General features: G+C 40.0%; 2 protein-coding genes across 2 annotated transcripts; one reads left to right on the top strand and one right to left on the bottom strand.

Annotated features, from left to right (window-relative positions):
• Nucleotides 1-423: 423 nt before the first annotated feature.
• pex16 (peroxisomal biogenesis factor 16) lies at nt 424-8,793 on the bottom strand. Its single transcript, XM_047041928.1, has 11 exons — nt 8,571-8,793; nt 7,167-7,202; nt 6,807-6,883; nt 6,565-6,686; nt 6,252-6,352; nt 5,921-6,001; nt 5,439-5,582; nt 3,044-3,116; nt 2,513-2,632; nt 1,408-1,472; nt 424-1,267 (listed from the first exon to the last, which is right to left on the bottom strand). Exons 1-11 carry the CDS (start codon nt 8,698-8,700, stop codon nt 1,209-1,211), a joined length of 1,008 nt encoding a protein of 335 aa, XP_046897884.1. The 5' UTR covers nt 8,701-8,793; the 3' UTR covers nt 424-1,208.
• Nucleotides 8,794-9,429: 636 nt separating this feature from the next.
• On the top strand, nt 9,430-12,094 carry LOC124481994 (putative ubiquitin carboxyl-terminal hydrolase 50). Its single transcript, XM_047042317.1, has 7 exons — nt 9,430-9,449; nt 10,166-10,378; nt 10,528-10,723; nt 10,802-10,999; nt 11,388-11,530; nt 11,693-11,825; nt 11,906-12,094. Exons 1-7 carry the CDS (start codon nt 9,430-9,432, stop codon nt 12,092-12,094), a joined length of 1,092 nt encoding a protein of 363 aa, XP_046898273.1.
• The last annotated feature ends 418 nt before the right edge of the window (nt 12,095-12,512 follow it).

Raw genomic sequence — 12,512 nt, 5'->3', positions numbered from 1 at the left:
TATGATAAGGCTAATGATAAAAGTGTTGGAAATGCATGACTGAACTTTCTTGATTTTACTATTCTAGTACTAACCCAACTATAAAGTCACAATCAAAGCTGGAGATGCAAAAGGCTATAATCTTTCTGTTACATTAATAAAACATAGTTGCGGATATGAAAAAAAGTTAATTACTTTTAATTAAGACATTTTAGTGGACCACCAAGAGACAAGTCCTTTTGGACCATGGTTTTTAAAAATGGATATCGAAAGGTGGGAGGGTCAGGTGTCCACGTGTAGTTTCTGCCAAACGATATTTCAATAGGCTTTTATCGTCCTGTAATGCCAACAATATGTAGTGTTATTTTAATGATTATACATCTGCACCAAACAACACAATCACACGCAAATGACGCACTCGAGAGTTAATTCGAGAAATTAGAATATTAGTATATTTATTTATTGCGTCACAATTTCATTGCGTGTTTTAACAACATGCATTCCAAATACGTCTTGATAAATATTTGTTTCAATACCGTTTGAGGTTATTTGTTTGTGTTTAGTTGTAGGGGCGATGGGTATGTTTGGCAGTAAGCCTAAATGGATCCACACTTATCACAATTAGCATGAGAATGGGTAAATAAACATCTGGGCATTGATCTTGAATACATCGAGTCTGCATTTTGACCAAACATGGTATTTCAGAAAGTATCAGCGTATTCATTCTTTTGTGTTTGGTATCAAATACACCAACATGTATGAACATAATTACATTTAAAAGCCAAACAAATTGTAAACATGGAAAGAGCATTTACATACCTGAATGTTATATCCTTTGGGAGTGTGTGATTTTTCTGTCAGCAATTACTCATAATGATGACAACATAATGTGTTAGCTGTGATCAGATGAGTGCACTACAATATGCTTATTCAAAGAAGTAATCCACCAAGTTATGTATTTATTGATCACTTTTCCTGTTACGATGATTTTGTATTGAGAAAATATTAAAATAGCATATGAAAAACAGATTTAGGCCAATGTGCAATCAATACATGCCTACGGGTATAATACGTACATCAACATGCACAGACCTCTTTGTAGATTAACATGGCGTAATCATACACCAATTTAACACATTGTCTGTAGACTTGTGCTTGTGAGTCTCTGCAGTTGAAAAATCTTCCTTTCTTTCTTACGAATAAACAACATTCTCTTCCGGCCCAAGCTCTTATCCCCAGTTGTAGAAATAGATCTTCTGCCAGACAGGTAGGTAATCCATTAGAGGGCCTGAGGAACCAGTTTGAGAGAATTAAAAGACAACAGGGACATCGATATCCCAGACTTTAGGAATTTGGCAAAAATGAATTATTACTTTGTGTGAGCTCACAAGGTGAGATGTCCACAGTCATTATATAATAAGCACTTACGTGCAATAAGTCCAACTCCAGGTACATATTCAGCCAGGAATCTAAGTAGGAAAATAATCTTTGTCCTGTGTGTGAAACAAGCATGTTGGTTAAAGAAAGAATTCTGAAATGTTTCCAAACTATAACTGATGTTTGTTAGAGAAAATAAAATAAAATAAATGTCCACCAATTCTCATTCCTCTTGTGGTCTGAGTGTTAACTTTACTACTGACACTGTACAAAGGACCGCTGTGGCATGACTTTGAATGCTTGATCAGGTGACAAAAGATCACACTCACAACAACTGAATGGGGTTGGTTATCTAAAGCCTTTAGTAAAATATTTTTCTCAGTTATCTTTGCTTGAGAGCGAGAGAAAGAGATAAAGAGTAAAATATAAAATATTGCTTGTGAATTGAGGGGGCCACTGTATCAGTCTCGTTCTTCACATGGACGTGAAGTCCAATTTGTTAAACGGTAACGGTCCTGTACCTTTGCAATATACGGACCTCATTCATATTACAAATGGACTGCTTTTAGCTAAGGATTCCGCCAATGTGAATTTGCTGCCGTTCGTTCCAATTGGCCCTCTTATAAATAAGGCCTGCCATATCTCCACAAGTGGCCCTCCTACACTCGCAAGCTTTGGATCCGGATGGGAGAACAGGTGGTAGGCATGTTTCTCTGCCACCTGTGTCCACCGAGCAAGGGCACTGTGAAGTTGACCGCGTCTGGTCTGGCATGTCGAACCTTGCCCCACTTTGGCATCGCTGACAAGCAGGAGCTGTTTTATTTTCAGGAGCGGTCAATTAATAAGTTGATCTACTCTCAGGAAGCATCTCACCCACTGCCTAGACATTCTCACTGACCCTAACCCTGCTGACACATCTATCACGCTTCCAGAAGCCCCTCGAGAAACAGGATTAGGATCTGGGGTTTGTCCATCTGGGTCAAGGGAATCTCCCCACCCACCCACCCTCCCACACACACACACAAACACACCTCCCCCACACAGAGAAAGCTGACATATGTGTCCTTAGGGCTCATCTAACCTGCTGTATTGAACCTTTACTGGGACGAGGAGGTGTAGACTGTGTTTGGATAGCAGCCAGGCTAATAAAACTTACTCTGAGTATCTGTCGTAGAAAGGTGAACGCAGCAGGTAGTAGAGAAGTAGGAGGGCTCTTCTTCTCAACTCTGCTCTTTCTGGTCGCGTCAGAGATTTTGTGTCATAAAGCAATGCGAAACTAGGGAAAAGCAGACAAAAAGGCTATTTATTTATTATGCATTATTTTTCATTTTATTTCAAAGCTAGCTAGTGCTGGGTGTGAGACATACATTGTATTACTTTTATGAGTTACAATTAGTAATAGACCAAGTTATTTAGTTTGGACATCATATCATGTGGTAACTAATCCATACTCACCATAAAAATATACCATTATTTTGACATCATTACAAGATAATTTGCTTGTGATCACCAAATTATTTTTTCACTTATTCCAAAGAGTTTGAATACTCATGTAAATAAGATATGTTGTTTAATATAATAATAATTGTAATAATATTTTTATTCAAAAGCAAGTATAGGAGCGTCTGCTAACTGACTAAATGTAAAAGTATGAAAACATTTATAAATACTTTTCGAAAGCACCTACCTGGTTACTTCAAGGACTCCAGAGATAACCCATGGTTTCCAGGAGCGTTTTCCACATAATCCAAGTGAAAGCACTGCATTTTTGCATTACGGAACAAACGCTTATAATGGAAGAAACAATATCAAACAACTATAACGTGACCCATCAGTTTCTCCTATTCTTAATCCATATCTAAGTATATACAGTGCCCTCCAAAAGTATTGGAACAGTGAGGCGAATTCCTTTATTTTTGCTGTAGACTGAAAACATTTGGGCTTGACATCAAATAATGAACGTGAGACCAGAGATCAACGTTTCAGCTTTTATTTCCAGGTATTTACATCAGGATCTGATGCACAACTAAGAAAATATCACATTTTGTTTGAATCCACCCATTTGTCATGTGAGCAAAAGTATTGGAACAGATATACTTAAAACATATTTAAGTGAATAAGACTTAATATTTAGTTGCAAATCCTTTGCTTTCAATAACTGCAGCAAGTCTGTGACCCATTCACGTCACCAAACTTTTGCATTCTTCCTTTTTGATGCTTTCCCAGGCTTTCACTGCAGCCTCTTTCAGTTGTTGTTTGTTTTGTGGGGTTCCTCCCTTCAGTCTCCTCTTAAGCAGGTAAAATGCATGCTCTATAGGGTTTAAGTCTGGAGATTGACTTGGCCAGTCTAATACCTTCCATTTCTTGCCCCTGATGAACTCCTTTGTTGTTTTGGCAGTGTGTTTTGGGTCGTTATCTTGCTGCATGATGAAGGCTCTGCCAATCAGTTTGGTTGCATCTTTCCTTAAATTGGCAGACAAAATGTTTCTGTAGACTTCCGAGTTCATTTTGCTGCTGCCATCATGTGTTACATCCTCAATGAAGATTAATGAGCCCGTCCTAGAAGAAGCCATGCAAGCCCAAGCCATGACATTACCTCCACCGTGTGTCACACATGAGCTTGTGTGTTTGGGATCATGAGCAGTTCCTTTCTTTCTCCAAACTTTAGCCTTTCCATCACTTTGGTAAAAGTTAATCTTTGTCTCATCAGTCCATAAAACTTTGTCCCAGAATTTTTGAGGTTCATCTCTGTACTTTTTGGCAAATTCCAGCCTGGCCTTCCTATTCTTCTTGCTAATGAGTGGTTTGCATCTTCTGGTGTAGCCCTTGTACTTTTGTTCATGAAGTCTTCTGCGAACAGTAGATAGTGATACCTTCACTCCTGCCATCTGGAGGTTGTTGCTGATCTCACTAACAGTTGTTTTAGGGTCTTTCTTTACAGCTCTCACAATGTTTCTGTCATCAACTGCTGATGTTTTCCTTGGTCTACCTGTTCGACGTCTGTTACTTAGTACACCAGTAGTTTTCTTCTTCTTCAGGACATTCCAAATGGTTGTACTGGCTATGGCCAATGTTTCTGCAATGGCTCTGATTGATTTTCCATCTTCTCTAAGACTCACAATTGCTTGTTTTTCACCCAAAGACAGCGCTCCGGTTTTCATGTTGTTTTCACCTCTGAATACAGTCTGCATAGACAAAACCTATCTTACCCAATCTGAACCTGAGTGTAGACATTCAGTGGTATTTATTGATTGAATAATGTATGTAATAGGACACACCTGGGCAACAAAACACACCTGTCAGTCATATGTTCCAATACTTTTGCTCACGTGACAAATGGGTGGGTTCGAACAAAAAGGTGATATTTTCTAATTTGTGCATCAGATCCTGATGTAAATACCTGGAAATAAAAGCTGAAACGTTGATCTCTGGTTTCACATTCATCGTTTGATGTCAAGCCCAAATGTTTTCAGTCTACAGCAAAAATAAAGGAATTGGCCTCACTGTTCCAATACTTTTGGAGGGCACTGTACGTATTCAAAATAACTATAATCATCAGCCTCCCGCTTTCTTTGCTCCCTGTTCATTTCAACTACAGTATTCACACTTATCATAATTTTCATGTAAAACCCCAGTTTTTCGAGGCACATCATAGACAAATATAATAAAAATAAACTATAATCCGTTGAGATATAAAAAGTCAGTCAATCCTCAATTTGTCTAATCCAACAAACTCTGCACAACGGACCAGTTTTTCAAATGGAGCCAATTTTCACAGTGTTTCCCTGATTGATGTTGTGACAGTGATTTTAGTCATGAAAAGTTGGTCTGACTCGTTCTACTCAAGCACTCTGAGCGCCACCTAGTGGTTGTCAGGCGTATCTGTATTCTTGACCTTCTTAGCCTGTTTTAGGTTAAATTCTCAATTAAAACATTGAACTCACAAAGACAATCTACCAATGCTTGTAACTTTCGATACAATGCATAGTCTATAATCTACAGAACGGGTCTGTAAGAGAAACTATTTTGCGTTTCCAAGGCTTGAACCATGGATACAGCGACAGACTGCTTAGGAAGGATACAGTGCACGAGTGGGCGTCCAATAAAGAGAGACTCTGCCAAGGTCTCCTGGAAACCCAGCTGTGTTGGAGCAGAAGGAGGGTCTTCACAGTCCTGCCTCCTCTCCCTGCCAGGCGCCTCCCACAGCCTGGTGTGCAGAGGGGGCGCTGAGAGACACGTGAAAACAATCTGTCATGTTTTCGCACAAGGTGCTTGATGTAGGTTCTATATACTGTAGTCTGCAGAAGTGAGAAGTTAGTCTTAAATCCACATTGTTAATATTTAAGTGAACATCCCCAAATCACCTGAAAGTAGTAAATGACTGTTTTATGACCACTTTTTGTTTAGTTTCCTTCTCAAGATTTTCAGGAATCATCGACAAATCACCATTTTAAAGGGCCCCTTTGTTCATCATTTTGCCCCATCCAACTAGTTGTATATTAAATGATAACAACAAAAACCTAAATATCAGCTGCCCTTTTAGTATGAAAGCTGCCTGTCTTACTGCTGCCAAGTGGTCTGATCACACGTCCTGACCGCTGCCCTACAAAGGATGGGTCTTCAGGGTGATCACCATGTTCTGTGTCTGTAAAGGACATGCAGAAGGAAAGATTTTTAATATTCTATTCATCCTCGTCTTTGAGTTTGACTCTTGGGTAACATTCTTTGAAAGGGTTATACATATGGACAGACAAAGCATGTAAAAGAATATTCATAATATCTACTTTAATGTAGTTCCGACATTAATCACTGTACCATTTTTATGTATTACTGATCCCAATAAAGATTTTGGAATAGTATTTTAATTTGTGTTACTATTAGTAAAGAACTCTGACCTTGGTTTCTGAGACCTGCTTCTCTGTCCAGGGGTATTATAGGAGGTGAAGTCTGAATTCCTGATTTGTACCAAAAGAGCAGCTGGATGCGCAAGACTGCTCTGTAAAATAAGGAAGTGGTGGTGTTGAAAGCTACTGTGAAAAATATAACAACTATGGATGACAAAAGTTATGGGAAATGTAAAAATAAAAAAGATTGTCAACATTTTTATAATTGATGCAATAACCTTTAACACAAAAACGGATGCACAATATATTTAACCATTCTAAATCACTGCAGTTACTATCATTATTATTATAACAGAAGTCATACTTCAGGATGTGGATGATCCCAATGACCAGCCAGCGCCCACCTTCACCCCACTGCTTAGTGGCACCCATTTCCACAAAGACCTCCACATACTCCAGTGCAGATAGCCACGTGAGGATCTTTTGCTGAAATAATTCATTAAAAATAACCACACCCTATTGTAAGTATATGGTGTGGACTGTTCGGGGGAAAGGAGAAGGATTGAAGAGGGTAAGCACCCAGGACTAAAGTGAGGATGCACTCACCCTAGGTATCGTGCGACAAAGTGCTTTACGCAGTATGCCATCATTCAGCAACACCAACAGATTGGAAGCCGTGTATACTAGAACAGACCCAAAAGAATACCAAAACTGTGAAAAGATACAAACATATTCCATTGTAACCCAGCTGTAACAGCTGCTGAATACTTTGTTGATAGCCTCGTAGACCTGTTCTCACTACATAACCTCTAAACTATTTTGTGTTGTATGTTAACTGTTATATTGACCGTCTGTTTCATGTTTGTTATCATATTTACAATCTGGTTTACTGGACTATGATATAAAATGACTGCTTTACTTTGTGGGATTGTAGTGTATAAGTGTAAAACTGACAAGCTCACTTACCTAGTTCAGAGATTTCATGGCAGTCTGTAAACCTCCCTTAGAATGAGTCAAAAAAGCACATATCGTTAATGTAATTGTTGATATAACTTTATAACACTTTTACAGAGAATGTTTGTCTCTTTATCCTTTTCTATTTGATTTTAAATATAACAATGACTGCACGTTCACAAGGCCTGCTAAACTGGCTGATTAATAAGGCCAAAAACTGTATTTGGGAATTCAGATTTTTCTGTAAAAGCCATAAGTCAGTGGAATACCATGCCTGACAATATGAGGAGCTGCAGTTCTATCGGAACTAAAACAAAGCTAGTTAGTATGGAAGCAAATCAGTGACAATGTTTTGAATTTTAAAAGGCATTGAATACTTAATATTGTATTTTAAACGCCACCAAATTTGTTGGTTTTGAATTAACCTCTTTAAAATGTAAATATTATTTTATTTCAATGTAAAAAAAAAAAGAAAAAATCTGATCCCAAAATTCTAGGATTGCAAATTCAGGTTGCTCAAATTCGAACAGTAAAATTCAGATCCCCAAAACTTGAATACGTGCATACATGCAGATCAGTCACACATCGCAGCAAGGATATAAATTTCACCATTCGAATTTGAGCATCCTGAATTTTGTTCTATTTGAATTTCTGAAGATTGAATTATTATTTATTTTGGGGATCAGAATTGTACTGTTCGAATTTCAGCAACCTGAATTTCAAAACCTTGACATTTTGGATCTGATTTCTTTTCTTTTTTGTACATTGAAATAAATTAATATTTAATTGAAATAAATATCCTTGAAATTAAAATTGAAATATTAATTTAGGAGGTTAATTCAGAACCAACAAATTCGGTGGTGTTTAAATTTAAATATGAAGTATTCAATGCATTTTAAAATTCAAAATATTATGTCAATGATTTGCTTGCATAGGTTAGGTTAGCCCTCTGTACTGACTGACGACATTGAATGTCGCTACAATGACGCACATGTTGATTAGGAGCAATATTCACAGCTTTTACAAATGCATTACCACGTACATATATGTTGAGCAGTTAAACGATTACAATGAAAAAAAGTGCAGAAGGCCGGGGAACTAAAACCGGTGTGTTTGTCTAATTATCACTTCATAGATAAAGACCGCATTTAGTTGGGGCGAAGGCTGACAACCCGTTTTGAGTTATAAAGAGAACCTGGACATTGGCTGTACCTAGCTATAACAGATACCACCTGTAGCTAGTAAACATTCTGCCGCTATTGTCACAGGCTCTGCAATCGAACTAGTTCTAGCTAGCTACATGGACCAAGCAGAACGAAAAGAACGACGTGATCATTCGAGTTATTTTACACCCTAATGCACTCTCATTATAACTTAAGTCCGTATAGTTGGATCTATCTAGACAGCGGAACTCACCTGCAATCAGATAGGACAAGGTTCGGACCGCACTCTCTAGCTGTGCAGTTGCTGCTGGATTTTTCGTGACATATTCCCGGTACCGCTCGTAACATTGAGTCAGTTTTTCAGTGCATGTTGTGAAAAGCATTTTCTCAAAGACATCCGTAAAATAATAAAAGACGCAAGCTGTTTGTTTTCTTTTTCTTCCGGCAGACTACAAGCAAGGCTTCTTCCTCTTGTTTTCCTTTTAGACAAACTAGATGCTTAACAGCGTTTGCTGCCCTCCGCAGGTAAGGTGGTCTCATACAAAATGTAACTCCATCAGACTTCACATGGAATAGCCCTATTAACTCTATGGGAATAGCCTATAAATCATAACCAAGGTCAAGTTGATTTCATAGTAAACGTTCGACATCAATGTGACAATCTGTTGCGTTAGGGACCGAGGTTAAATGCAATTCAATTTTATTCAAAATACAAAAAAATATATATATATCTTCTTACAATGTTGAGTCCGAGTGTTTTTCCAAATTTTCCCCGATAAAATATATTCCCAATGAATAATTTTTGGTCAGGCATCATGTTATGGTTGGGTCAGGGTTAGTAGGGTGTCGTTTGGTCATATTAGAATTAGAGTAAGAACATAAGTTGTTGTTTTATAATTATAGTTACAGTTAACTGAGATTATTTAAAAAGACAAGATACTGTGAGATCAGTTTTTAGATGCTGTGATGTCAGTGCATGATGTCATTGTGCCTGCAACAGAACCTCCGATTAGTTCTAACAGATGGTTCTGACCTTCAAATACTACAGTATGATATCATAAAGACCACCTGGTGTCATCAAAGCGGAGACTCATACCAGCACATGCAGCAAGATGGATGATGATGATGGGAGGTATGTTGAGTTTCACTCGACTGAAGCAGCACATTGAATTGCTTTCAAAATGCTGACATCATGTATTCTCATTTTTATTTTAGATTTTTTTGCCTGCACTTTCTGCTGGCAGTTTGAATATACATTTTATTCACACAATCGCGATTCACTAAGTATTAAATAAAAACACACACAAAAAAACACATGGTAAAACCCTAGATGGTCCCTTTGTGATCACTAAACGTGTCAGTGTTGACAGGTTGCCACGACACAGTTCTTTTAGCTGCAGTCACACACTGAAGAAGCACATGGGTGATTTTATCTTCACAGCAAGTGCTCAGGTGGGTCAGAGAATGTATTTTAGCTTGAGAACTGCTCTGAGGTTGTTTAGAAACAAACAGTGGTTGTGTAGCACAGATCTCTTTCCTCTTCTCTGACACGTGTTGGTCCTTAGCCAGTTTCTGATGCCTTCCTCAGCCGTGCTCACCTGCCGTGGCGGCCTGGTTTATGAGCTCCTCTCCTGGGCATTGAGTTAATGGCTTAATGCCCAGGCTTCTGTCGGGCCTCACTGGCATGGAAGGGAGACTGACAAAGTTGTTCTCTGACCTGGGAGGTGTACCTTCATTTGCACCTTCCAAAGAGAGACCAGACACAGGGTAGATGTCTTGCCCCTTTTTTCAGCTAAACCTCCTCTCTTACTCTCTCAAAACTGTCTTGTGTCTTGATTGGCTCTGCAGTTTGGGCCAGAGCAGTCGTGATCTGGTGATGTGCATGGAGGAGGAGGGGGCCAGCTCTCTGTGGGGTGTGCCAATGAGCAGGAAAGCTGGAGTGTGTGGACTGATAAATTCAGGAAATTCCTGCTACATGAATGCTGTTCTACAGTGTCTCTGCTCGACTGTTCCCCTGGTGGAATACCTTCTCAGCCGCCACACACAAACCGAGCTGGCCAAGTAAGACGGATCCAAGTGTGTGGGTTTGTGTCGTGTCTCTATCTTTCTGTGACATAGCAACCACAAAGTATCATTTTATCACCCCTAACTGAAGAATATTAGCTAAAACACGGTGGTCTGTGCATCTCTCTCTCCTTCCTTTCATCCAGGCACGAGAGCATGGTTGTGAGGGTATTTGTGACCCTGCTGGAGGAGGTGTGGCTGGGCCAGAGCCCCAGCTACGTCCCAGGGGATTTGAGGTCCATGGTGAGTTCTCTCCACCCTCAGTTCAACAATCACTCCCAGCAGGATGCTCAGGAGCTGCTGCTGTTCCTGCTGAACGCCCTCCACGACGACCTCAAAAAGGTAGACACGGCCTCACTCAAGCCGGCGGCGACTCATCACGTGTGTGGCGGTGTAAGTTTTTGTGTCTCTGTCCTGCAGAAGGGAGCGACACGCTTCTCCAGCCGTCATGGCAGGAAGTCCCCTGGTGGGGAGTCCACCATCATCACACGTCTGTTTGAGGGACAGCTGAGTTATGTGACACTGTGCATGCGCTGTGACCAGCAGGGGCAGAGCAACCAAGTCTTCACCATACTGTCCCTGCCCATGCCTGCAGATGTGTACAAGTGCTCTCTTCAGGTGTGGGTTAAGCTGTCTTCAGATAAGAAATGTACTTGTTTATCACTGTGTGAGATAGGGTGCAGACCATAGTACTGGCATTTCAATTGTTGGGCTAACTTTACTATGTCACATATAGCTGTAATCTCATTATTGGCTAACCCTAACCTGCCTCTGGCAGAGTACAGGCAGTGATAATACCAACTGCTCGTTTGACAGAATTTAAACTATTTCTGACTATAATCTGGACTTAAAAACTGGAGTTGATCAGAGAAAGCAAACTATCCTTTTGTAACCTTGACCTTGATCATTTTGTACTTTCCCTGACCAGAACTATCCTTTAATAACCCTGACTATATTTACATGACCCTGCCCCTAACTCTCCTTGTGTCTTGTGTCCATTCTGCAGGACTGCTTGTCTCTGTTCTTCCAACAGAGCACTCTGACAGGTGGAGACCAGAAGCTGTGTACAGAGTGTGGGATCAAGAGAGATACAGCAGTAATAACCACTCTATCCAAACCTCCAGAGATCCTCATGCTTCACCTCAAGCGGTGGGTGTAGAGCTAAACAACAACATTCGCTAAACAAGTGTGATAAACAACAACATTGTACCCAAACACAACAGCCACAGAATAGTATAGCGTCTTAAAATCTTGGTTGCATTAAGTTCACTTGAATGTCTGTCTCTCATCATAATCATAATGTACTTACAGTTTTGGTTGCCATGGGACAGAAAAGAAAAAGTTAAGGACTAACGTCCTCTTCTCAATGGACAATCTGGACTTGTCTCCATTCTTGACCTCTCCGTCAGCACTCTACACCAGCTATTCCCTGTATGCTGTGGTGGTGAGTACTCACACACTAACAGTCACACACCAGTTTACATTTCGGGTGAAGTGTGTCTGTATTGTATATTTGCTCCTCAGAACCACACAGGGGATCTGGACATGGGTCACTACACAGCTCTGTGCCACAGCACCTTGTCCCATGCCTGGCACCGGTTTGATGACACAACTGTCACAGAGATCCAGGACTTCCTGGTCCAGTCCCCCAACACCTACATCCTGCTGTACAGCCGCAGGCCCTTCACCAGGCCCGACGTCCCCGGACTGTAACCTTACCCCAACATCCACATCTCTGGGCTCTGATTTACCTGCTGGGATCCAAACCAAAACAGACCAGCAATCCAGATGCCCTCTTAGTGGAAACGTCCCAGTGTCTGACAGCAACCATGGGTGCTTAGGGTTGTAGGTAGTATATTCATTTGTTAACTGTCATACCTGGAGTTATGGTTATAGTTGGACCTTTCTAACCAATCTGATTAAACCCCTCAATCGAGTGTTAATTATCCATGGCACAGGCTCTATGTCAAACCTTTCTGTCAGAGAACCATGTGATGAATTAGTGTTCTGGTGGTTTTGTCATTTCAGAATAAATCTCAATGGAAAATATAACTACCCAAATATGTCATGGAATTTATATTGATACACTATTTGTATGGAAAATATGACAACACTAGTATCATTTTGTTTT

Source organism: Hypomesus transpacificus, chromosome 19 (genome assembly GCF_021917145.1).
Source record: "Hypomesus transpacificus isolate Combined female chromosome 19, fHypTra1, whole genome shotgun sequence".
NCBI classification, from domain to species: Eukaryota; Metazoa; Chordata; class Actinopteri; order Osmeriformes; family Osmeridae; genus Hypomesus; species Hypomesus transpacificus.
The sequence above is the reverse complement of the archived record's forward strand: the minus strand, read 5'-3'. Positions and strand labels throughout refer to the sequence as shown.

What these genes read in the sequence shown, in the direction of transcription:
- pex16 (XM_047041928.1), bottom strand. Translation starts at nt 8,700, where the DNA reads ATGCTTTTCACAACATGCACTGAAAAACTGACTCAATGTTACGAGCGG. An exon ending in CTTGTCCTATCTGATTGCAG is followed by an intron (nt 7,203 to 8,570) that starts GTGAGTTCCGCT and finishes ACTCATTCTAAG; the next exon opens with GGAGGTTTACAGACTGCCAT. An exon ending in TTCTACGACAGATACTCAGA is followed by an intron (nt 1,473 to 2,512) that starts GTAAGTTTTATT and finishes TTTCACACACAG; the next exon opens with GACAAAGATTATTTTCCTAC.
- LOC124481994 (XM_047042317.1), top strand. Translation starts at nt 9,430, where the DNA reads ATGGATGATGATGATGGGAG. An exon ending in ATGGATGATGATGATGGGAG is followed by an intron (nt 9,450 to 10,165) that starts GTATGTTGAGTT and finishes TTGGCTCTGCAG; the next exon opens with TTTGGGCCAGAGCAGTCGTG. An exon ending in CTCATGCTTCACCTCAAGCG is followed by an intron (nt 11,531 to 11,692) that starts GTGGGTGTAGAG and finishes ATGTACTTACAG; the next exon opens with TTTTGGTTGCCATGGGACAG.